Source organism: Mesocricetus auratus, unplaced genomic scaffold, assembly GCF_017639785.1.
Source record: "Mesocricetus auratus isolate SY011 unplaced genomic scaffold, BCM_Maur_2.0 Super-Scaffold_100006, whole genome shotgun sequence".
Taxonomy (NCBI): domain Eukaryota; kingdom Metazoa; phylum Chordata; class Mammalia; order Rodentia; family Cricetidae; genus Mesocricetus; species Mesocricetus auratus.
The window spans coordinates 16,131,287-16,155,954 of NW_024429190.1; the positions used below are offsets into that span (position 1 = coordinate 16,131,287).

Consider the following 24,668-nt stretch of genomic DNA (forward strand, 5'->3'; position numbering starts at 1 on the left):
TCATTCCTCTGTGGCTGAAATGTTGGGAAAGCTACAGCATCTGGTGATTGTGGCCAGATTCTGTCTGGAGAGAGCGCAAGGCTGTCTGTTCTGATGGTGGGCGGTGTCCAGCGACAGCTGTGTGAGCATGGGGAGGCAGTTTCCAGCTGTGAGCCCTAAATCAGAGTCATGGGCAATTTAGGGGTATTGCTGCTAAGCTCCCCAGGTGTGCATTAGTCTCACTAGTCTTACTACTGACACAATGCCCTAGTACCTTCTGCCCAGTCTGCTGCCTGAGTCTACCTGCCTGCTATGTGCCTGGCCTGTGTCTAAGGCTATCTGTGCAAGCTGATGTCTGCTGCTGTTTTCCTGGCTTGGTATCTGAGGCTTTCTGCCCAGGCTGGTGTCTGAGGCTCTCTTCAGTGTGGTCACTGGAGTCCCATATCTGCCACTCGTTCAGCTGCTGGCTCTGCAGACCTGCACAGGCCATGTCCTTTCTCTATCTGGTAGCTCCACAACACCCACCATGCCCAAATGAGTTCAGTGCTCATTTGTTTGTTTTAAGGTAGCGTCTCCTTGTCATCCAGGCTGATCTTGAACTCAAGGCCTCCTGCATCTACCTCCCGAGTGCTGAAAATATAGCCTTGTACTCCCACACTGGTTAGTTTTTGTTGTTGTTGAGACAGGGTCTTATTATATAGCCAAGTCTGGCCTTGAACTCATGATCCTCCCTGCCACATGCTGGGATCACAGGCACGTGCTGTCACTCCCAGGGAGGGTGGCTCTTTAACAGTGGTTAAACAGTCCAGGCGTGTGTGAGCCTTGCCTACAGAGTATATCAAGTTACTCGAGGGCTTCCTGCCTTCCTGTTTGTGGACTTGTGCTCAGAAAACGCTTAGGCTCTGTTGACACAGGTGACATCTACTCAGAAGTCCAGCATGTGGCTCTCGGCATGATTGATAGCTGTAGGTGGTGGTCAGAGCACTGAGAGCGACTGTTGCACTGAGATGCTCATCTGACTGCATTGTAAGGCAGGAGCTTTCCATTTAGAATAGTAACAAACCAGAACGGTTCCATCTTCACATTAAAAGCCTTTTAAAAAGAGCAGTTATCATTTAACTGTGGTGTTGTACAGGAGGAGGATCCAGTGAGGCCTGCAGCCGTACCAGGAATAGCCTTCCTTATCTGTCTCCTCTGCTTTCACGGAGGCATCAGGTCTGACTGTGGCCTCTGGTCAGGCACCCCACACTTGGGGGTGCCTCCTCCTTCCCAGATGGCTCTTGGAAACAAGTTAAAAGCTGCCTGAACACAAGAGAGGGGCAAGTCCCCTGTCCTGGAGCCCACAGCTGTCTGTCCCTGTGCCTGTGACCTCACAGATTTCTTGACTGGCATGGCTAATGGCAACTTTTGTCCATCAAGAGGTATACTTTAGGGTGTGTGGGTACAGGTGACCCACACCTAGATGAAGACTTGCGCTTTGCAGAGGTGGGCAGTCACTGAGCTGTATCTTGAAAATATCCATCAGAGATACACGAAACTTGGCTCGGACACTGAGCATGTGCACACACGTATAAGGACTGAAAGGTGCTGAGTGGTACCCAGCGCTCTTCACCATCTTCCTTTTCACCTGCTGCTTACCCGTTTCCACTGTCCAATCCCTCTCAGATCTCAGAGGGCTGGTATCTGCGATACGGGAACAGTTGGAGGCCATATAGCCACAGCTGCCACAGTCACCATGGAAACTCCAACTCTTGCCTCAGTATTTCTAGAAAAATGTGCTTTGCGTTTATGATAGCCCCAAATTGTCATTTTCCTGTGTTTGAGGATTTTTCTCTTTCGGGGGATAATTCTCCCTGTAATTGTCACGTGTGACACCACACCTCTGTGTAATACACTGAAAACGCAGTATCATGCCAGATATGCCAGGAACACCATCACACAGGCCCAGACTTAGGCGGTCAGGTTTCATCTGTGTGAGTCTCCCCATGAAATGAAGCCCTCGCTCCCACATGTGGGGATAGAACACAGCGACCAGGAGGAGGCCTGTGGGTGGGGAGCTCATACCAGCCACGTTTTGTCACTTGCTGGAACACATCCAGTGCTGGGGAGCTCACCGCTCCCCAGGCCTCCCACTTCCTGGAGAACTTTCTTCTTCGGATACTTCTCTGTCTTCCATGCCCTGCTTGCAGCGTTTGCAGTTGGATCTTTTTTGCATTCGATGTCTCTTCTGTTACGTGCGGGCAATCAGTCCCCATTGCTGTCTAGCCACCACACATCCACTGTCACTGTTTCAAGGTGGTTTCCAGGTCTCCATGTCAACACCAAGCAGCCGAAACTGGTTCTTATACCATGAAATGGCTTCCAGGTCCTGTGGAGAGTGAGCTGTGTAACAATGGCTCTTCTCTCTTTATTAACACTTAAAACCTTGGCTGTAAGCATCTGTTTCATGCATGGAACTGCCCTGGTCTACAAGGGACCACAGACAAGGGACCCGGGTAGATCTCTTAGTACCTTGGCTTGCTCAGGAGGCTGAGCTGTGGCATCCTCTCCTTGCAGGGTACCTAAATGTGCTCTCCAACAGTCGCTGGCGCGAGCGCTGGTGCAGAGTGAAGGACAGCAAGCTCATTTTCCACAAGGACAGGTCTGACCTGAAGACCCACATCGTCTCCATCCCTCTCCGTGGCTGCGAGGTGATTCCCGGCTTGGATTCCAAGCACCCGCTGACTTTCCGGCTGCTTCGCAATGGACAGGAGGTGGCTGTGCTAGAGGTATGGGATTCCCTGGGTCTCTGTACAGAGAGGTATGCACAGGTTCTGTCAACAGCATCATGATTAGGCGCTTTGCAAAAGACCCTAGCTTCCTGCAGGGTCCGATTTTGATCCAGCCCCTTCCCCCTCTTAGCCCTCTCTGTTTTGTGCTCTCTTCTGGGTTTCTCTTTTGGAGAGTCAGGGATTGCACAGGCACTGCATTCTCCCTACAGAGCTCATTGTAGTCTCTGGAACCAGGAGGATGACTGCGCCCCCTGGTGGCTGCTGTGCAACAACCCATGTCCCAGAAGGCCTGCTTTAGTCCAGGTCTGGGATGCCCCTAGCTTTCAGCTGACCCGACAGCAGCCAAGTCTGTTTTCCCTCTTAGCCTCTTACCTGCCTGTAAAAACCAGCAATGGGCTAGAGTCAGTGTCCTTTGCAAACCTCCGTGTGGGCTGAGACCTTGAAGGGGGCTGTCCTCAGAGCAGATGCAGGTCTCAAGGGCAGCTTCAGCGACAGATGCCAGAGGGCCCAGGGAAGAGGAAGCAGGGGTTGGCACGGCAGGATGAGATCTCGGCTGTGTGTCCCGACAAGGAGAGGAGCCCAGGGTGGGGTGGGTGGGAGCTACCTCTGTGGGGGTGCTTAGTGCTGAGTCCATGAAGAGCAGAAAGTTCCATAGCTTCCAGAAAACCTGCAGCCCTAGCAGGTGCTGGAGAGTGTACTCTGTCTCCTGAAGAACAGCAAGAGCTTATTGAACTGGCATCTTCCCAACTCATCAACTGTTTCTACAGGGCTGGAGTAACTTAGTGCTCACACACAGGGCTGTGGGGCTGAGGTGACTTAGTGCTCACACACAGGGCTGTGGGGCTGAGGTGACTTAGTGCTCACACACAGGGCTGTGGGGCTGAGGTGACTTACTGCTCACACAAAGGGCTGTGGGGCTGAGGTGACTTAGTGCTCACACACAGGGCTGTGGGCTGAGGTGACTTAGTGCTCACACACAGGGTTAGGGATATAGCTCACTCGTCTAGCATGTACAAGGTACTGGATTCCATCCCCAATACCACACACAAAAAAGTCATTACATGTGCGCGCACACACACACACACACACACACACACACACACACACACACACACCTTACTGGTGGTCCTGCAGTGGGCCAGCAAGGAAGGCTGAAGGCTGCTGCCTGTGCTTCCTCACATTTTAACTTGAATTTATAGATGCTTTTGGAATTACAGAACCAGTGCAAAGGGCCACATGTCCTTCCCTACAGTGGCGTTTCCTGCTGTTTCAACACACTGATTTCCATGTGGATTTTCCCCCTCTACTCTTAAAGAATTCAATGCGTGTTTATAAAAACTAAAAACAAAAGCAAGGGACACCACTTTTCTAGAACCACAGTGATGGCAGGAATAGAAGTTAATACTGATGCCATGCTCTCCCATGATGCCTAGGTCTTAATCTCAATTTTCCAGTTGTGCCAGCATGGCCCCTGGTGCCTGATGAGTATCTGAAAACCCTGTGGCTGTTTATCCTCCAAGTCTCCCAGCCTCTCCATGCAGTGTGTGCTGCTGATGCTCCTCAGGGCATAGACCTGATATATCATAGAAGATCCTTCCTTTGGGATGTGCCTTCTGCACTGATGCTGGGCTGTCCTGGTACTCTTAGCAGGAGCCGGTTGGAAGTGGTGTCACTGTATGGTGTGTTCTGCAGGGAGGTGCTTGAGGTCACGTGTCTCACTAGTGCTATGATTCATCTCAACACCGTATTAGTTACTTTTCTATTGCTGTGATAAAACACCACGACCAAGGTACCTTATAGAAGAAAGAGTTTGCTTGGTTACGGGTTCCAGAGCAACAAGAGCCACCATGCAGGGGAGGGATGGCAGCGAGCAGCAGACATCCAAGTGGAGTAGAAAACTTGAACTCGCGTCCTTTACCGTAGCACGGAGCAGAGAGAGCAAACCAGAAGCTTAGGAGGCCCTTTTCTTTCAAAGCCTGTCCCCAATAACATCCTTCCTCCATCCTATCCAGGCTGCACCACCTAAACCTCCCTCAAAGGTACCTCCAACTGGAGATGGAGTGATCAGATGCCTGAGACCATGGGGGAACATTTCTCATTGAAGCCACCACAGATACCGTGGGCATTGCCCAGATGAAAGTCACTACACGACCTCTGTCATGTGGGCAGGACCTTTGAGACTAATGTCAGCATTGGAGGCTGGCCTGCAGCAGTCCCCGTGATGATGACGGTGGCTAAGTGATGACATTCATTCCTCGGTTCCTTCTACCTAAATTAGTGAGCCTCTACTGAGAGGCAAGGCTTCTTTCCACACATTTCAGTGATTAGCCATTCACCCGTGTGTAGGAATCTCAGGGCCCTCAGCCCCCGACTGTAATTCTTTGCTTGTTTTGCAGCACCAGTGAGGTGTGGCCTCAGGTTTGAGTCCCAGCACCCACATTTCAGCCCACAGCCATCTGGAACTCCACTTCCAGAGGATTCAATGCCCTCTTCTGGTTTCCTTGGGCACCATACATTCACATGGTTCATGTGCACACATGTAGGCAAAACATTCATACACATAAATACACAAATCTTAAAGAAATAATAAATGCTTCCACGAAGTAGCTATAGACACCCAGGTGAGATTTACTCCCTATGTGTGTCTGTGTCCGTGCACTAGGGATGGACCTACAACATGCTGCAGAGTAGGCCTGCACACTGAGCCATGCCCCCAGCCCCAGTGCTAGGACAATGGCCCCGGAAGAGGATTTCTACTTTTGATGTAAACGCTCACAACAGTTTAGTTAATTGGGTACACCTTGATGGTTCCTCCAGTGAGTCATGCACGGCGCCCTGTGCCGTGCTGAGTGAGCCCCCACGGGGAGCCTGCAGCCACGCAGCTTCCTGACAAGGGCTCTTCCTCTGCTCAGACTTGTGTGTGTGGCCTGGATGAAACTATAGAGTCAGATCTTCTTTAAGCTTAACTTAGAGATCATTCTCTATTTATAAAAGCAGTACTTTTCTAAAAAATTCTCTCCAACTTCTTTAAATAAAATTTAATTAAAAATTTCAAGTACCATCTTCAAAGGTAATGGAGTTTCTAAAGCACTTACAAGGATGGCTTAAAATTTTAATAAGGATAATTTTAGCCGGCAGTGGTGGCACACGCCTTTAATCTCAGTACTTGGGAGGCAGAGGCAGGCAGATCTCTGAGTTCGAGACCAGCTAGTTCCAGGACAGCCTCCAAAGCCACAGAGAAACCCTGTCTCATAAACAAACAAACAAAAAAACAGAAAAAATTTAATAAGGATAAATTTAAAGGTAGTCTAAGAGATACATTGAAGAGGTTACAAGGTCTGGCACCTACAGTGTCTTAAAGACCACACACAGGGCTGGTGAAAACACAGAACAGTGTCACTCCTGCGGGGATGCAGAGGACATGGAGATAAGCAGCCTTCCTGTTTTTGTTTTTTTTAAGTAGTATCTTGAAACATGCTCACCATCTCAGACCACACCGGCCGCAGCTCAGGACATGTGGGAGCCAGGGGGCAGATAGAACTCCCTCAGGCTTTCCAGGCCAAGCCCTCAGCAGGGTTTGTGAAGAAGATGCTATGGCTCAAATACTTGTGAATCTCGGTCTCCTCCACTTTGGTGACCTCTCCCGGGTCAGGCTTTTAGCTCCTTTACATAATTGTCCTGTAAGCCCCAGCTCTCCAGCCTAGTGTGAGCAGAAGGCCAGCCCTCTAACTCAGGCCGTGCATGTGGCTCTTTTCTCGGCCATACTCAGCCATCCGTGTTTCCTTTCCCTTCCTGTCACACATCTCTTTCTTTGGTTAAATGAATCCCACTTTCTTCCCCGTGACAGGCATCGTCCTCTGAAGACATGGGCAGATGGATTGGCATCTTACTGGCTGAGACGGGGTCATCAACAGATCCGGGAGCCCTGCACTACGACTACATAGATGTGGAGATGTCAGCAAATGTCATACAGACGGCCAAGCAGACCTTCTGGTAAGACTCGTGCGTACCCCGGGGAAGGCCTGAACTAGCAGCATCCTTCTTCTTTCTACTGACAGTAGGTGCTGGGTTAGCGTGCAGAGCAGACGTACACCTGAGGACTTCTCCTCGGTGGGGTGCTGACCCTGATGGCCCTGATGCTGCTCATGTCAGCCCTCTGGGATTTCTGCTAGAGCAGGCTCATCAAACTTGCCTGCTGAGCCAGATGGTCCCTGTTACGGCCAGGAGCTCTGCCTTTGCAGCCAGAGACAATAAGGGGATTGTGGCTGTTTTTATTTGCACCAACAGGTGGTGGTCCTGATTTTGTCCTGTGAGCCACTGGGCAGCTGTTGCCAGCTCCTGCGTGACAGGGCCTTCTAGAAGGCAAAAAGGAGTCTGTGTGTTGTTGAAATAAGGCCCAAGATATTTTTTGTTTTGTTTTTTCGTTTTTTGTGGCAGGGTTTCTCTGTTTGACCCTGGTCAAACTGGAACTCTCCCTGGAGACCAGACTGGCCTCAAACTCAGAGACTCACCTGCCTCTGCTTCCCAAGTGCTGGGATTAAAGGTGTGTGCCACCACAGCAAACCCTAAGATCTTAAGGTCGTCAGTGCAGCACTTTCTAAATTTAAGTTGTGACAAATAATGCTACTTTGTGCAAAAGCATACTTTTGAGCCAGAATGCTTTCTGAATATAATAATAGTGAGGGGTTTGTAGCAGCAGTGGGCCTCAGCCCATTGCTGGCATTCAGCTTCGTGGGCATTCAGCATCATTGGCTGTTCCACAAGTTTTTTTTCATACTACCTGAGATGTGTTCTTCCTCAGCGTTTTGACATGTGCACTGTTGTCCAGGCTGTGGTGGTGAACAGGTTCCTTTACAGCACTGTGTCCCTGGCGTGCATCCCTTCATACACAGTGGCTGTAGGGAATGCTGGATGCATTTGGGGTGGCCTGGGACTAGGCAGACTCCAGTTGTTCTGGTGTTCTGAGTGCCACAGTGAAGCCCCACATTGCCCAGGGGTGCAGAGTTACACAGCAGACATGGGGAGGACTTGCGGGCAGTGGGATGCCCATGGGTTGTCTGACTGCCATTCCAGAATTCCCTGTTTTTACCTTGAAAGACAATCAATGGGCTAGGGATGTAGCTTAGTTGGTATAGCACTTGCCTAAGCATCTCCAAGGCCCTGAGTTTAATCCCAGGCACCACACAAATTGGTGCAGTCTCTAATGAGGGAGGTAGAGGTAGGAGGATCTGAAATTTAAGATCATCCTTGGTTACACAGTGTGTCCAAGACTGTCCTAGAATACATGAGACCACCTCTCAAAAAATAGGACAACTGATAGACTTTGGGCCTTTCAGACATACATAACCGTAGAATGGACCATTGCCCCAGTCACTGTGGGAAAGCAATTAGCAAAGTCTGGTGCCTCTTGGGGTGGCTTACTCAGAAGGTGGTTTCTACATTGTACCAGCACCGTAAGCTCGGCAGCTCCTCAGCTCACAGGGTCCCTTCTGATGGTAAAGTGGCAGGGTCACAGAGTGGGACCTCTCTGGTGTACATAGTGGTGATGTGACAGGATAAGGATCATTCCTTAGGACAGTGCCAGCCTGTGACCTCCAGGTCAGCGCACAGAGCGTCTAACAGCCAGTCACTAAGAGACTGCCACTCTCTAAATTCAGGGCAGCATGGAAGACTGTCCACAGCCACCTGAGAAGCTGTGGGTATGGGTCCCTAACTCCCAGCATCACAACCCTGTGAGGCTACATTTTCCCACATATGTCATCCAAATAGCAGAGTGTGGTCAGCAGGTGCAGAAGCAGGAGCAGAACCCAGTTACCAACCTCAGAGAGATATGTACAGACCTAAAAAACACTGTCCCCTTCTTTAATAGTTTATATCGGAAAAGCTTCACAAACACACATACACACACATATGTATAAATATATATATGTATATACATTAATACACGTATGCACAAATATGTATTAACTGATTAAATATGATAGACTCATGATTATTGTATTTAAATGAGTACAATTTTTCACATTTTCTTTGAGATTCAGTAGGTAGTGGGCAGGAACTCTTCACAGAAGAGCTGGAGCCAGTCACAAGTCCCTTAACACTAGGAATTCTGAACAAAGCATCCTGGACCAGTTGTGATGTGTCCAAATGTACCCACACACATAGGTCTTACCCTGTATCTGACCTCTTTTTTTTTTAAAAGTATTTTAAAAATATTCTGCATGTAATATATTTTGATTGTATTCTTTTTTTCCACAACTCCTCCAAGATCTTCCTGCCCACTCAACTTTATTCTCTCTCTCTCTCTCTCAAAACAAAAAACCAAGAAAACAAAGCAAAGCCCAAAGTCCAAAAGACAAAAACCACCAAACCATAACCAAAAAGGCACACATACAAAAACACCTGGGGTCATTTTTTGTGTTGGCAACTACTCCTGGGCATTGGGCCAGGCCTAGAATGTGGTTGATATTTCTGGTAACATTCCATTGGAGAAAAATGGATTTTTCCCTCTCCTAGAAGCTAAAAACTGCAAATAGCTTCTTTTTAGGGGGTGAAGGTGTTGAGACAAGGTCTTTCTACTTACCTCTGGCTTCCCTAAAACTCACTATATAAACCAGTTTGGTTTCAAACTCACAGAGACCCACTTGCCTCTGCCTCCCAAGTGTTGAAATGAAAGGCGTGAGCCACCATAACTGGTACAAATAGCTTCTTGGGTCATGGTGGAACCTTGTGTCTACCCCCCCCACCCCCGTGCTGGGATTTTGTCTGGTTTAAACATGTACAGTGTGCTGCCACAGTCTCTCTGAGTTCATACATGTATCAGTTCTGTTGTATCTGGAAGACACTATTTCCTCTGGCTCTTACAATCTTTGTCTCTTCCTCATAGATCCCTGAACCTTGAGGGGTTCAGGAATCTACGGAAACATTCCATTTAGAACTGAGTCCTCCAAAGTCTCTCACGCTCTACACATTGTTGTACATCTCTGTGTTAGTAAGAAGCAGCCTTTCTGATAAGGGTTGAGCAATGCTCTGATCTTTGGGGCCAGCAGTATTTCATTAGGAGTCATTTGATTGCTATATTCCTTTAGCAGAATCAGTGTTGTAGGTTTTCCCCACGTACCTATTTACTCTCAGGTTCTTGGTCACTTTAGCAGTGGTAGGTATGAGTTCCATCTCATAGAGTGGGCTTTAATGTCAATTTAAAAAAGGTTGGTTAGTACCATGACATTTGTGCTGCCAATGTGCCAGTGGGCAGACAGATTGCTGTTGTAGGTCAATAGGGTTTGTAGCTGTGCATGTTAGTGATTATTTTTCTCTTCCCGTAGTGCGTATAGTACCTTCCAGCACTATGAGCACAAGTCAGTAGTGGTGAAACTTCCTTTTGGGCACTAACTCTATTTTTTTCTGGGTTTGATGGAATAAGTAAGCCATATCTTCAGCAATAGGATCTCAACATCAGGTTGTGGAAGTAACCAATAGCACTGGCAATATTTGGGGGATTTTTAACTTGATATATTAACAGTTATCTGTACTTATGTGGAAGTTACTAGAATCTCCCAAATAAAACTCACTTCATGTTGACTCCAACCAGCAAACAGATCACCACATCCAGGAGAAACCCTGAATTTCCTGCACATAACTCAGCTTTTCCTTTATAACTGAGCAGAATTTTAATCTAAACCAAATGTGGGGTAGCAGCAGCCTGGAGAAAGGAACGCAGTTGCTGTATCAGACTCTCTTCATTAAAAAGGCGCATGCCATAAACTTAGCCTAGGAATTTTTTTTACCTCATTAAAATCCTTTTAGGGATGTTAGCTAGCAATGAAGTTAATTTTTATGTTTTAGTTTTCTAGCCAAACATTCCCATAAAACTTATACAGAGAGGAGACTGAACAAGGGAACAGCCTTCAAAATATGGTAGCTTGCCAAGGCGATAGATAGTCTGGGATTAAGTTAATTTTTCGCTTTTTACAACTTGGCGGCTGTGTGGTGATTCTTTGCCAAATGATTATGAGAATTATCAGCAATTGTGTCTGACAGAAGGAAAGAAGGTAATACTGTTCTGAACAGAAACAGAAAACAGAGGAAAAACCCTGCAGGACTCTCCCAGGAGACTGGTGTGTGAGTGTGGATGGTGTGGACACATCTTGAGGCTAACCAGAGACAGGTGACAGAAGGACAGCTCTCTGGCACCTCCCCTGCACCTCTCACAAGCGTTGCCATTGCAGGTCTAGCAGAATGCGATGGTGACAATATTGCTTCTGCCTGACTAAAGGGCGACAGTGTGGGGAAAGCCACCTTCCAGCCACCATCTCCAGGTCCCTGCAAGTCTCTGCATTTACATGCAGCAGTGCAATCCCCCCCCCACCCCGTCCCGTCCCCCGTCCCCGGGGTGTCTTTATGTTTTAGATTCAGCCTCTTTTCCACTTAGACACTTGGCTGAAAGTCATTGTAGAAAGAGCACTAGGGGGCAGTGTGAGACCCCTGCCCACTATGGGCACTGCATGCGCGAGTTCTCTTTACTGAGCTGTGCCCCTCTGTAAATTAGGATGTTCTTGTCAGTGGAGAAGGCCTCTGTGTATGTGCTTCTTGAATATTTGGGCATCCCTGTTGGGGAAGCAAAAGTATACCCAGCTAGGGTGCACGTACTCTGTTGACTGTCTTTGACCCTTCCTGATAACTGTGTCTAAGTGTGAGTACTGGGCATGCTGCCGGAACCTGATGCCGCAAAGCCACTGAGGCCCCTGCTGTGTGGAGGGAAAGAGCTATGTGAACACACATGCAGCACTCAGTGTCCAGCAGTGGCGACGTTCAGCACCAGTAGGTGCAGGCACACTTGGCGTCCTGCCGTTCTTCCCAGACAGTCCTCTACCGAGTCTTTTATTCAATGCCTTAAACATGTATGTGAAACATGCAGGAACTCCTAAGTGGCTAGTAAATCGTTCCTTCTTGTATTTTCTCCTTCCCGTGACTTGATGTAGATTAAGTGTAGAATAATCGTATCACTGTTCATGAGCTAAGAAGTCTAAGTCATTGCATTTGCCAGAGGAGCCGTGCTTGCCATCTTCTTCCAGCAGGGGGCAGCAGTGCCCTATGAGAGAATGTGGCCATTAGGCTGTGCAGAGCCACATGGTTGACTGCCCCAAGCTACCTTCCTCAGAGAAACAAAGTTTGGGCGGTAACTTTATGTGAATTTGGTTTGCCCAGTTAGGAGAAAATGCTACCTAGGTTTTCATAGTTCTCCTAAAACAAGCCCAGCTTCCTGAGAGGCCGGCCCATCTCTCCTCATTGTGCTTTGGAGTCTGGAGTGGCAGCACACTTCAGAGGCTTGTGTTCTGGAGGGGAGAGGCCCAGGAGGAGCAGGTACAGCATAGGCCAGGTGGGCATACAAGAGGAAGAAAGTCAGCATCCTGGAGGGAAGAGGGTCAGCAAAGAGGAGGAAGATGCTGGAGCCTCCAGCGGTCCTGACACCATGCCCGCCGGGAAGGAGGAAGCTGGAGGAGCCAGGGGTGGAGCTGGAGTCCGGTGAAGCAGCCTGCCCCTGGTGGTGCTTCACTTGGTTTTCCCGAGGCTTCTGAAGCCCGTGGGTGGCGGTAGGCAGAGGGCTAATGTGCTCTTACTCTCCTCCGGGAACATGGACGGGGAGGAGAGGCAAGCTGTCCTTTCTCTATATGTACACTTGTTCTTCTCTGGTCGACCCGTACGGGCTCCTCTCACACAAGGTGACAGAAGGCCCAGTTCTCTGTGAGCTCCAGCAGGGGGCCACTGTGGGGCAATTCTGACACTGTCCACCAGGACACAGTGTCAGGTCCTGAAGATCAAAAGCTTTGCTGCCCAGGATTCTGTCCATTTCAGACGTCATTCACAAATCCAGTTTGTCACCCATGCTCATTAAAGAGCAGATGTTAACATGAGATTCTCACAACAACACAGACACTTCTTAGACCCCAGGAGGTGGTTTGTTTGCTAGGCCACTGGAGTGTTAGGAATGCCCCAGCAGGAACTCTTGGGTAGGAGGGGCAGAGGGGCAGCTATGGGGTACAGGAGCTGCCCCTCTTCCCGCTATACAGTGCTCTGCCTGGATCTGGCACCTTCCTTGGGGACGCATGCCTTCTCTAGGTGTGGTGACTTCCCTGGGTGCAACACTTCCCTTGGATTCAGTGCCCTCCGAGAGTGAGCACCTTCCCTGGATGAACCACCTTCCTGGTGCCTCCAATCCAGAAGCTCTTCCACCCTCAGAGCCGAGAGTCCCTGACTCTGATCACATAGCTGTTTCCTTAGCCGCTAGCACCCCCATCCTCAGATCCTTCAGGCTTTCCAGGGAGAGTGAGCAGCTCATTTTGATGGGCAAAGGTGGCCTGTTTCCCATTATCATTAGGGAATTCCAACGTTTTAGGGGCTCTGACCAAGTACAGGAACCAAGACCCAAGCATGTATGCCATCTGTATCCCAGCAGCACAGGCTGCTGAAGCGTGGCTCCTTTGGGACCTTCAGAAGATCAGGGACCAACTGAAGGTGTGCTTTGTGGCTGCCAGAGCTCAGTGAGCGCTTGGGGAGCAGCCAGGAACACCCCACAGAAGGCCAGGGAGTGTTGTGGCCCTGCTGTCCCTCGACGTTGGGAGTGGACAGACTGCGGACAGACTGAAACTAGCTCATGATGTGAGAGGACCAGCCTTTCAGAAAGAGCTGCTGAGCCCTCTCTGAGTGTGTGCTTTCTCTGGACATGGGCCCCTCCGCTTGTAGGTGTCGTGGTGTTTCCCCATGCATGGTGTCCATTGTCTGTGCTGGGGCTTGTCTTTGCTCTGGGTGAGGATTGGCCCAAGTCCCTTGAAGATGGCATGTGCTTCTGCCTAAGGGCCCTAAGGGTTCTGCCGCTGAGCCTGACGTAGCCTTCGCTTGCATCAAAGTTCACAGAGGCTCTGCTGACTAACTGGTGTGTCTATGTTTTCTCCTTCTCAGCTTTATGAACAGGCGGGCAGTGTCCACGAGCCCATACCTGGGGAGCATCTCCAATGGCTACGCCCACCCCAGCGGGACAGCACTACACTACGATGATGTCCCCTGTGTCAACGGCTCGGTGAGTGTCCTTCAAGAGCCAACGTCAGTCTTGTTAGGAGACAAATTGCTAGTTGGTTCTGTCCTGGAGTACCTAGTTTTCCATGCTAGTGAATTGAGATTGAGAATTATACCACTTCTCCTCCAAACCCTGGTTTCTGAGGAACATGTGATCCCCAGTAGACAGTTCATCTGCTCGTTACCATCGCATCACCCGAGACAGAAGATAGTGGATTAAGTTAGAATAAATAGTTGGAGCTGAAAGAATAGTCAGTTTCACAACTTAGATCAGTCAGACTCAACACATGTAAGTTACCCTGGCTAGTTACGCCCAGTACAGCTGCAGGCGCCATCCGGCCATCAGGCAGAGACAGTGCCCTGGAGTGACTGCCCGTTGCACTCTTGGATGGCTCCTGGCATGGCTGGTATGGAGCACTCACATGTGAACGTGGGCATGCTCTGTGGCAGCATCATCGTCAAGCCTGCCTCTAGGTGTGTCTGTCCACCCTTAGATTTTACTTTTTCTGTTTTGTCCAATGTTTCCAGATCATTAGCAGAGCCCTGCTGGGTCTCTATTGTTTGGCTGATGGCTGTGTACCGTGTACCTTTGGTGGCCAGGCCTGTGCCTGCCTGTGCCGTGAGCAGGTGTGGAGAGTATGTGTACGAAGCCTTGTGCTGAGAGGAGCCAGGCCTTGTTTTAGACTCGCATCCTTGCTGGTGCCCTCTGTCCTTTGCTCTGTAGCCCTGTGGACACACCTGTGCTTACCCTAGGGACTACATCTGGTGGGTGCTGTGTGCAGGGCTCTCAGCCAGCCCGTGCATCATCATGGTCCCCAGCCCCCTCCTCCCCATCCTTGCCATTGCATCGTTTTCAAGGTGGCGCCTGTATCCGCGCAGCCCCAGCATCACTGTGTGGGCTTGCTTCTGAACTCCAGCGTCTAGGCTCCTGTCAAGGGAGAGCTGCCCCTCCCAGCCTGTGGCCTCAGCAGTCTTCTGCCTCCACATACCCACACACCACACACACACAAGCAGCAGGTGAGCAAGGTGCCTCAGGGCCTGGCGAATCATACCATGCTCATGTGTCCCAGTCACCTGCAGGGCAGACACTGATGATGCTGGCTCAGGCAGCCTCAGTGCGACTCCCCTGGCTCACCCATGGCTTGACGTGTGTTTGGAGATCAACTGCTCTGTGCTAAGGAGCCCTCCCCACATGCGTGCGCAGGGCCTTAGGAGCTGAGACATAATGCCTTGCGTGCGTGTGTCCTGCCTTTTCGTTCCCTCGTGGCTTCCTGCTCCGGCTTCCTCAGCCTGTTTCCTGTGTGTAGGCCTCTGTTACCACATGACTGCGTTTTGGAGGCTTCATTTCCGGGTTCCATAAAGTCTACACTTTATGACCAAAGGCTCAGAGTGTCAGTACTGTTTCCCCTATAAAAATTCTGTTCATTCTGTACTCCCTTTGATTCTTTGAGAAGGAAGGGCTCTGCACACACTCACCTTTATTCTAGAAACTTCTGTGGGATTTCATCACTGTTTACTAAGTATTCCACATGACTTGATCCTTGCTATTTTAGGAAAATGAGAGTCAAGTGTAGACCATTGTATATCTGTGCGGCTGTCACTGAAATGCCCCATCCTGGCTTTTCTACGTTGTTTTAGGTTGTTCGCTTGTCCCTAGCATCACAAAAATAGACCTGATATGGCTGCAGAAGAAGACACCCCCACCCCGGGATTTTAGGCCTTTCCTATTTTTATAACAAAGGGCTGCAATTATAGTCTGGCAAGAAGGAGCACTGCAAAAGGAGAACATAAAAACAGGCTGAAATGGGCAGAATATATGAATTAATATTTCCTTTTATAACGCAGGGCAATTTACAAAGACCTTTAAGCCCTGAAGGGATCTGGCAGCAGTTAAGAGTTTGGGGTTTCTTTACACTTTCCTGCCAGTGCTCTGGAGTCCCTGTGTCCTAAGAAGTGGCTTTGAACTGTTAACTCTTTGTTCAGGTCCTCTGCTAGCATAATGTCACTGTTCCATCGACGTCTGAAGCACCCTGCATTCTGTGACAACGTGACTTCTGTCTTCAGCCGGCCTTTTTGGCTGTGACAAAAGATGCTCAAGTGTAGAATTTAGATTATATTGACCTTGATGGTGAATTTGTTGGCCACAAGGCAGCATGGATGAACTTAGGGTATCCTTGACATGGGTCATGTTCCTCCATCAGAGCCTGAAGCTCTGTGGCAGCACAGTGTGTGGCCATGAGCTAGACTCTGCCCAGCTCTGCCTTTCCTCAGTTTCCCCTGCTTGCCAAGCAGACGCTGTGACACGTAAACCAGTGTGTCCGGAACACAACAGGTGCCATGGCCCTTGCTCATGATCTCACGCATGCCTTCCTGTGCAGCAAAGAGCTCCAGGCACTGCCCAACTCCCCTGACCTCACTTCCTGTGCGTCAGCTCAGAACTCTTCATTTTGAAACACAGAACAAAACCATCACAATCCAATGACTCTGGGAACAATTCAAGGACAGAGAAACCTTTCTCATGACTCCAAAGGCGAAGGGGCCCTCATAAAGCCGCCCACAGCTGTGGGAGTTGTGCCTGCCCTATGTGTGTGTGTGCGGGACATGCAGAGCATTGGGGGGCGGCTGACTCTCGCTATGCTGATCTTCTCTGTCCTGTCTGGCCACTAACGAACAGGCTGTGTGTGTTGCAGTGGGACATGGATGGCGGCTTTCCTGGCTGTGGGAGCGGAGGCCTGGCGGACGAGGTGCTTTATGATAACGCGGGCCTCTACGATAACTTGCCATCGCCGACAATCTTTGCTCGATCCTCTCCTGCTGACCGGAGGGCGTCTCGGCCACCCGCTGACAGGCTGTCCTCTAACCACTACAAATCCCCCACCTCCTGCAGCCCACCTTGCTCCCCACCTGTCACTAACACCTCTTCTGTGGGGAGGGCATCTCTCGGGCTGCACTCCCAGGTACAGATTGCGTTCACAAACTCCCTGACATCACCAGTGGACCTGCGGTGACCGTGTACTCGCCTCCTCTCAAACACCAGAGTGCCACAGTCTTCAGCCATAGCCTAATCCACAGTTAGCCACTAAGGGACTGGAGAGCCATTTGTGACCAGCTCCCAGCTTGTCTGGTTCCTGTCTGGCTACCCCATCCCCACTCCTGGAGAATTCCCAATTTCACTTTGAGAATTATGTCAAAGATTATGAAAAGAGGCCATGCAACTTTCCACAAGATTCTGGAATGGCAGGTTTCTCTAGTATAGTCTATCTTGTGTATATATGAACAAGGGTTTTCCCTGGGGAGTGGTTATTTTCAGTCTGTAGGCGTGGCCAGCACATTCCAAGAGCCAGTGTGTTGCCTGGGAGAGTATAACATGTGCCCTGCACCTGTGTGACGGGAGGGCTCTGATTCTGGGTGGCAAATAGGCTTGTGGCTGAACCCCTGTTCGCACTCTCTGACATGCATCAACGTTTCAGAGCAGACACCAACTGCCTTCATGAATTTTTAACCTAAGTGTTTTGAATGCTCTGCCTGGAGTTCTGAGTGCCTCATTTAAGAACACTCTGAGAACATAAAGGAAGAGGCTAGGCTTTCCACATTCTGGTCCATTCTTTGGGTAGTTTTGAGAAAATAACAGATACTAGTCAGGGTCTAGGCTTCCAGATAGTGGTGACTCATGGTTGTACCTCCAGACATTGCTTTGTCAGAACTGACTGCAGGAGTCCGAGGGGTGTGGACCACTGAGTGACCAGTGTGAGGCCATTGGCCTCTGCCAGTGTCATAGGATCGCTGCCCAGATCTGACCACTGGGTCCTACCTATCTGTCTGTTTGTTGGTGTCAGAGTTGTCTCTGGTTAGCTTAGTAAATCTGCTACCCGTGCATTTGGATTTCTCCCGCACTAGTCAGGAACCACACAATGCATGGTGTGGCACTGCCACTGTCACTCAGCCTGGTTTCTGTTTCAAACAGGAAACAGTCCCCAGCTGAATTCTAGTGCCTTTACTTGTCATGACCTTGTGTGGCCATTCTTTTGGAAACCTGTTAGTGGTGAGACCATACATTCAGAGAATTCCTGGATGCCATCTTGTGTATGGCTGTGCAGTACCATTTAGGAGTCCTGTGGGAGGTGCCAGTGCCTTTACATTTTTTAAGTGAGCAAACAGAGGTTTCAGAAGTCTTGAAGGACTGGCTCAGAGTCCCCTTAATGACAAGCCAGAATTGCAGCTAGATCTGTGTGCAGCCTCACACTGTGCCTCCAACAGAAGAGGTTGGGGGGAGAATGGCAGGGTCTAAGTGTCACGTTCCCTTTATATCAAGCTCACTGCCTGGCATGTAGTGTCACCTGCCAGATATGAAACTGTGGCTTGCAGGGTAAGCAGGGGACTGTTGGATTTTCTTTACGCCTGTAGCTGGTCAAGGCTTGCTTTATGTGTGTTTATGCTATTTCTATATATGTGTCTCTTGCATCCTTCCTCAGACCCATCAGTGATCTGAAAGGAGGTTATGTATCCCATTATTGCATCACTCAGTTAAGGGCAAGAACTTCCCTGCAGAGCCAGGCCCTTCCCTTAGTAGCAGCCCCAGTAATAGAAAATCGATTTAGCTCTAGAAATACAGGCTCTCAGAGGTTGCTGCTGCAATACCTGTGCATGGTTACTCAGACGCTTTCCTATCAGCACCCCGAGGCCCCAGCAGAAACATAGCATCCTTCCCATTGCAGACTTCCTGGTAGTCCTGGGTGTCCCGCCTTCAGTGCTGGAAGCTTCCCAACTGTCATAGGGAAGTCACAGTAGCTGGAAACTGAGTTGGTTTCCTTTGTCCTCTGATCATGCTGGTAGGTTATACGTAAGAGTCAGACTAAAAGAGATACCTTTAGGCAAAAGGGTGCTTTTGTTTCATTATTTTTAACGTTCTCTGTGTGTTTCAACAGTTGAAGAGCAAGAAGCCTCCAGTGGCATCTAATGGGGTTCCTGGAAAGGGGAAGGCTCCAAGCAGCCAGCAAAAAAAGGTGGATTCAGCAGGTGGCGTGAAACGGACAGCATCCAGTGAGTTTCCCTCTGGCTCCCTGCTTTCTGCTTTGGTAAAGCTTGCCGGCTTGAGCCACTCCTACCCCAGAGGCCGGGTTGGGGGTGTGTTGGGAGGGGGCAATGTGCACCCCTCCCTACTGGCCAGGATCTTTAACCCAGCTTCTGTGAGTGTTGCTTGGCTTCTTGATATAGCGTTCAGTCACGAGGCACTGGGGCTTTGGTCCAGGAGATTCCAGTTTGTGTCCCTAGCACACCATTGACAAGTGGCATAGACTGAAGGCAGCCACTGCCTCTGTGAGATGTGCAGATGGCCGACCACTGTGGCTGACGCAGTGCAAAGGGTGATGCTGGGCACTGAAAGCAAAGTCCCTGGTGCTCAAGGACACAGGAGGGAGGCCTCGCTGCCAGCTCCTCACAGACTCCTGTCACAGTCTGCAGCCAGCGTCTTCCTCTGACATCCGATAGCTGTGCTGTCAGGGTAGGTGGTATGCACCCCTTTACACAAATGAGCGAGGCACCCCAGGTAGAACAGGACAGCCAGAGGTCTCACAGCAGGCCAGCCTCTGAGCTAGAACATGGACTAGGCCTTCAGACTTCAGAGCCCACTGTATAGACCAAACAGACTGCCTGGGAGTTCAGCAGCTAAGTTGGGGTGTGCTGGGTTCTTGAGTTTGTTTGCCCAGCCCTCAATGCATTGGGCGGTCCGTCAACCATTCAGCCAGCCTGCCAGTCGGTGGGGTGTATTCACTCAGGACACTCCACTTGCTGCTGGGGATCTAGTAAGAAGATCATGGCAGCTTTAAAAGGCAGGCCTAGGAGCCGCAAAGGGGCTCCACTGGTCCTGGGGCTCCTCCATCAGTCTGAGCCAAGCAGGGAAGTGTCCATGCCAAATCATGACGAGCCACTGTCACTTGGGATTCCTACCTGAGCATTCCAGTCTGCAGTCAGGCAGTTGGTAGACCAACCTCCATGATAGTGTAGACAAGGCTAGCTCCCTTCACCTGGGGTCCTCCACACCCACCTGGTGCAGGAGCAAAGGGGCCTCAAACCTGCACATGCTGGTATCTGCTTTAGTCAGAGTACACAAGGGCAGAGAAAAGCTATGTTTTTCTGTAGCCAGAGCATGCATGAGCCTTGGGACTTCAGCAACACTTGGCTGCTTCAGCCCCAGAGAACCTTTGCTCCTTAGCAGGATCTTGTCCATGCCTCTGCTTCCAAACCTGCATTTCAAATAGGCAGATCAGGGGCCTGTCAGACTGGCTCCTCGTTGCCACTGACTCCATTTGGCCCCCTCTCTGTAATTTCGTTCCCAATGCCTTGGGTGTTTTCACACTCTTGTTCTTCGTGTTGTTCATTCAGGGAGGTGCAGGAGCCAGAGGGATGAGTCGGCCTAAAATGCCTTGTTAAGCAAGATCTGAATCCCATGTGGGCTCCTTCAGCCAGGCATTTCTCATGGCCCTCTGCTCAATTTTATTTTATGGATGATTTATCTCAATATCTGGTGGGACCTTCTGTAGGGAATGCTTTATTAACTTTGGTGACATCTAATGGAAACAAAAGAGAAAAATAATCGCATCTTGTGCTTTTGCGGAGTTCAGCCAATTGCATTACAGTTGTATAGAGTTTATTGCATGGGGACCAAATGGTGGGGAAATTTATAAGCTGTCATCTGTAGATTTGTCAGGGGACATATTGGTGTAGACAGTGGAGTTTGTACAGTTTGTCTTGGAATTTTCTGGAAGTACCTTGGTTTCGTGAGATAGGGTGGTTATCCTTGGGTTGTGGATCTGGCAATATCAGTTTATAGGGTTTTTTTTGGTGAGGGAGGGAATGCTGACTGGACATAGGAAATCCATAAATCCCCATGAATGTGGCAATTACGGAAGAGGTGATGGTAGAGCTAGCTCAGGGCAGCACTGCATGAGCAAGCCTCTGACAAGCCCGTCATCTCTGGTTGCCGTGGGGGCTGCCTGTGAGTGTCTGCTCCATCCCAGGCATCTTAGCACACAGTTATCGGTTAGAGACACGCATCTACTTTAAAGACTCACACAACATCCCTTGTCCCTCCGTGTCTTCTCCTATGGGCAGCGACAGAGGGGCAGGTGTGATGCAGCCACCATTGGAGCTGGCAGGTGACGCAGCCACTAGAGATGACGGAAGCCTCACAGTGAGCCCTGGCCAGTCATGCTAGGCTCTCTAGCTCCTCAGCATCCTTCCAGAGATGCTTTTCCTAAATTCCAATCTGGCCACTTGAAGTTCCCCACAACACACTGTGGCCTGAAACTGTAGGCCAGACTGAAGAGACTGTGGGGCCTGGGTCCAACGCTGTGTGTACTGCTTGCTATGTGCTGGCGGCCAGGGTGCTGGGTTTCCCCCAAGCTTTTACTTATTCACTCATTCATTGTTCATTCACTCATTACATGTATCAGTCATCTATAGAAGACTCATTTGGGGAGTTACTTTAAGTGCTTTGTAAATATTAATTGAATTCTTATAGATGCCTATGAATGACCTGCTCTTAACCCCATTTCACAGGAGGAGAAACTGGGGCACAGATTTGTTCTAGGTCACAGTGCTCCAAGATTGTTCTCTGAATATTAGGTCTCCAGGCATCATGTACTGCCTTTCTGCCTTTTCATTCAGTGGGGAATCCCTCCCTATCTGCTTCATCCAGGCCAGAATCTCAGGCCAAAGAGACATCTTCCCTCCAGTCAGAGCAAAGCATTCTTGTAATTACACAAATGGGAGTGAGGAGAGGCTATGCACACAGACTGCATAAACTCTAGGTTTTTTAATTGATTTATTTTCATTTCTGTGTGTGTTTTGCCTACATGTATATCTGTGCACCCTGTGTATGCCCAGCAACTAAGGAGGGCAGAAGAGGGTCTTGGATCCCCTGGAACTGGAGTTACAGATGACCGTGAGCTGCCATGTGGGCGCTGAGACTTGAACTCCAGTTTCTAGAAGAGCAGCCAGTGCTCTTGACCACTGAGCCATCCCTCCAGCCCCAGCAGAGGTTGTTTTTGACAGTAACAGATGGTTACTAGTTTCATTTCTTCTGCTGTAACAAATAGCAGTTTAGGGAAGACAGAGTTTACAGTTACAGGTTACAGTGTGTTATTGTGGAAAAGTCAAGGCAGGAACTTAAAGCAGCCAGTCACTTCACATTCAGTCAAGCACAGAGAGAATAAACCCATGGTTACCTGCTTGATGTCTAGTACGCAGCCAGCTTTCTCTGCTCTTACACATTCCAGACCCCAGCTCGTGATGCCGTGCCACACACATCTAGGGTGTGTCTCCCCAGCTCAACTAATAATCAAGATACTCCCTCACAGACATGGCCATAGGCCAAACTGACCAGATAATGCCTCATTAAGATGCTTTTCCCAGATGACTCTAGACTGTATCAGGTTGACAGTTAAAACTGTCCAGGTCACTGCCTGCCAAGGTTCCAGCATCTTTACTCTGAGTCTTATTGACAATTACTTGAAAGCTGAGGGGGAGGAGCACAGAAGGGAGGAGCCCTTAAGGGATTCCCCAGTATTCATCTCTATTTATTTATTTTTTTTGTTTGTTTTTTTTTATTAATATTTTTTTTATTTTCCATTTTAAATTTAGATAAGAAACAAGGTTGCTTCTCATCTCTATTTATAAATGTACAGATCAAAGTATCAGAGGATTTGAGGCAAGTCGCTAGAGTCCCTGCTCCAAGCCTCTCTTTCCCCTCAGGACCAGCTGGGAGCGGCTCTTGCAGTACTCTGAAGAACTGCTGAGCCTCAGGCCTTGGCAGCCTGAATCCTCTGGTTACACTAACGCTTGGTGCTCCTTATTTAGATGCTGACCAGTACAAATATGGTAAGAACCGGGTGGAAGCAGACGCCAAGCTGCTACAGTCCAAAGAGGAGGAGCTGCTGAAGAGGAAAGAGGCCCTGCGGAACAGGCTAGCACAGCTCCGGAAAGAGAGAAAGGACCTGAGGGCCGCCATCGAAGTGAATGCAGGTGGGAGGGGTTGGCCCTGATGGCCCATGCACCTGTGTCCCTATCGTTCGTTCAGCTCACCCTCAGACCCGTGAGCCACAAGGGAGCATTGCCTCCTGGGGTGCTGGCCTCGTGGGGGAGCTCAGGGCAGCATGGGGTTGGTTGAGCAGTGCCCCCATAGGCAGGGGCTGTGACCTGACCCCAGCTGCACAGTGTGACACCAGCAATTTCAACCTCAGCTGCTGAGAGCCAAGAAGGTTGGCAGGTTTTGTTCCTTGTCTGAGGTTGGGGCTTCTGTGGAGGAAGGCAGTCACCGGGGCAGAGCAGTTTTCACTGGGCTCTGCCTAGGAAGAAGTAGCTCTCTATTCTTAGAAAGGCCTGGAGAGAACAAGGCTGTACCAGGATTTGGGGATCAGGGGGAAAGACTATGTTCATGGTCCTGAACAAGGGACAGCTGTCACGGTAGTGGTGTCTGGAGACGAGTGGTACCCAGGCCCAGGCTGTGCCTTCCTCTTGCCAGACCTCCCAATCTGGGATGAAAACTAACCTCTCCCTCTGATCCTGGCTGGCACCCCACAGAGGCATGGCTGACTTTTTAAATTTAGCTTCTGCCAGCTGAAAAGGGGAGATGAGCAGCAGATGAGGAAGCCCAGAGGGGACATTGGTTTCCAGAAGGTTTCAGTGCAGGCTGAGGCTGGTGCAGATGCCCATCACAGTTAGCCAGAACTGAACTCTGTCCAAATCATGGCTGCTCGGGGAAGTAATTTTAGGAGCGGAGAATAGGAAGGGAGGTGTGTGTGGGCCCTTGGGATAGTCTGCAGGAGCAAGTTGGGCAGGGTGTCAGTATCAGGCTGCCTGGGAGAGATGGAAAGCTGAGTCTGTGACATGGAAGGAGCTTGGTATATCGACTGGCTTCTCTACCTGCCTGTGTCAAGGCACAGGACAGAGATGCAGAAAGGCCCCCAGCTCTGTCCTCAGAGGCCAGGCTCCCCGTGTCTGTGTCCTGAGGCTTGGTTTTCTTTGTTCATTTCTGTGCATTTCCTGCCCATATTGGTCACCAAACCAAATTTCAAATACGTAAGTTAACTGGAGAAATATATGCTAAGTCCTACAGAGACGTACACCATGTTTTTTTTGTTTGTTTGTTTTTTGTTTTTTTTAACCACTGCAGCATATACAATAGCCCACACATAACTGGTAGAATTTGAGACCTCCTTGTTCAATGTCCCAGTCGGGGGCCCCTTTGGGCCACCATGCCCTTTTAAGTGAGTGTCGAGAGGCCCCTGAGGCTTGTGAGTGGGATCAGGCTGGTGGGAAAGACCTGGAAGAACTCAGCTATGTCCGTCCCTCTGTGAGGTGACCATGTGTCCCTGGGATCTTAGGCAGGAAGACCCAGGTGGCCCTGGAGGAGAAGCTGAAGAGGCTGGAGGAAGAGTGCAAGCAGAGGGAGGCAGATCGGGTCAGCCTGGAGCTGGAGCTGACTGAGGTCAAGGAGAGCCTGAAGAAGGCCTTGGCAGGTGGCGTCACCCTAGGACTGGCCATCGAGCCCAAGTCGGGGACATCAAGTCCACAGGTAAGTGACAGCACAGGGAAGAGCCCCACGGTCTCTCTGGCAGCTCTCTCACTACCATGGGTGGCATCCAGCTAACGTTCCTACTGTGTGCAACGTGTGGATACACTGAACTCTCTTAGAGTCACCAGAGCATTTAAAGGCCGGTGCTGAGTCCATGTCTCTCCTCTGCATGGTCAGATCTGACTTGATTCCAGATTGCTAGGCTGTAACTCATTCCCGTGAGCCCCTGACAATACTACCAGGTGTCTAGAAGCTGAGGTGACAGTAACATG

At 49.9% G+C, this 24,668-nt stretch overlaps 1 protein-coding gene across 4 annotated transcripts in view; it reads left to right on the top strand.

The window, feature by feature from the left end:
* Positions 1–24,668, top strand: part of Afap1 (actin filament associated protein 1) — a 115,000-nt gene that overhangs the window by 82,724 nt on the left and 7,608 nt on the right. For 2 of the 4 annotated variants that reach the window (XM_021226454.2, XM_005068850.4), the window contains 7 exons: positions 2,536–2,747; positions 6,598–6,743; positions 13,710–13,827; positions 16,514–16,780; positions 18,749–18,863; positions 22,680–22,844; positions 24,206–24,396. In XM_021226454.2, the coding sequence (XP_021082113.1) occupies positions 2,536–2,747; positions 6,598–6,743; positions 13,710–13,827; positions 16,514–16,780; positions 18,749–18,863; positions 22,680–22,844; positions 24,206–24,396 (1,214 nt within the window). The remainder of the gene's footprint in view (positions 1–2,535; positions 2,748–6,597; positions 6,744–13,709; positions 13,828–16,513; positions 16,781–18,748; positions 18,864–22,679; positions 22,845–24,205; positions 24,397–24,668) is intronic. The other 2 variants (XM_040746981.1, XM_005068851.4) reach the window with 2 other exon arrangements.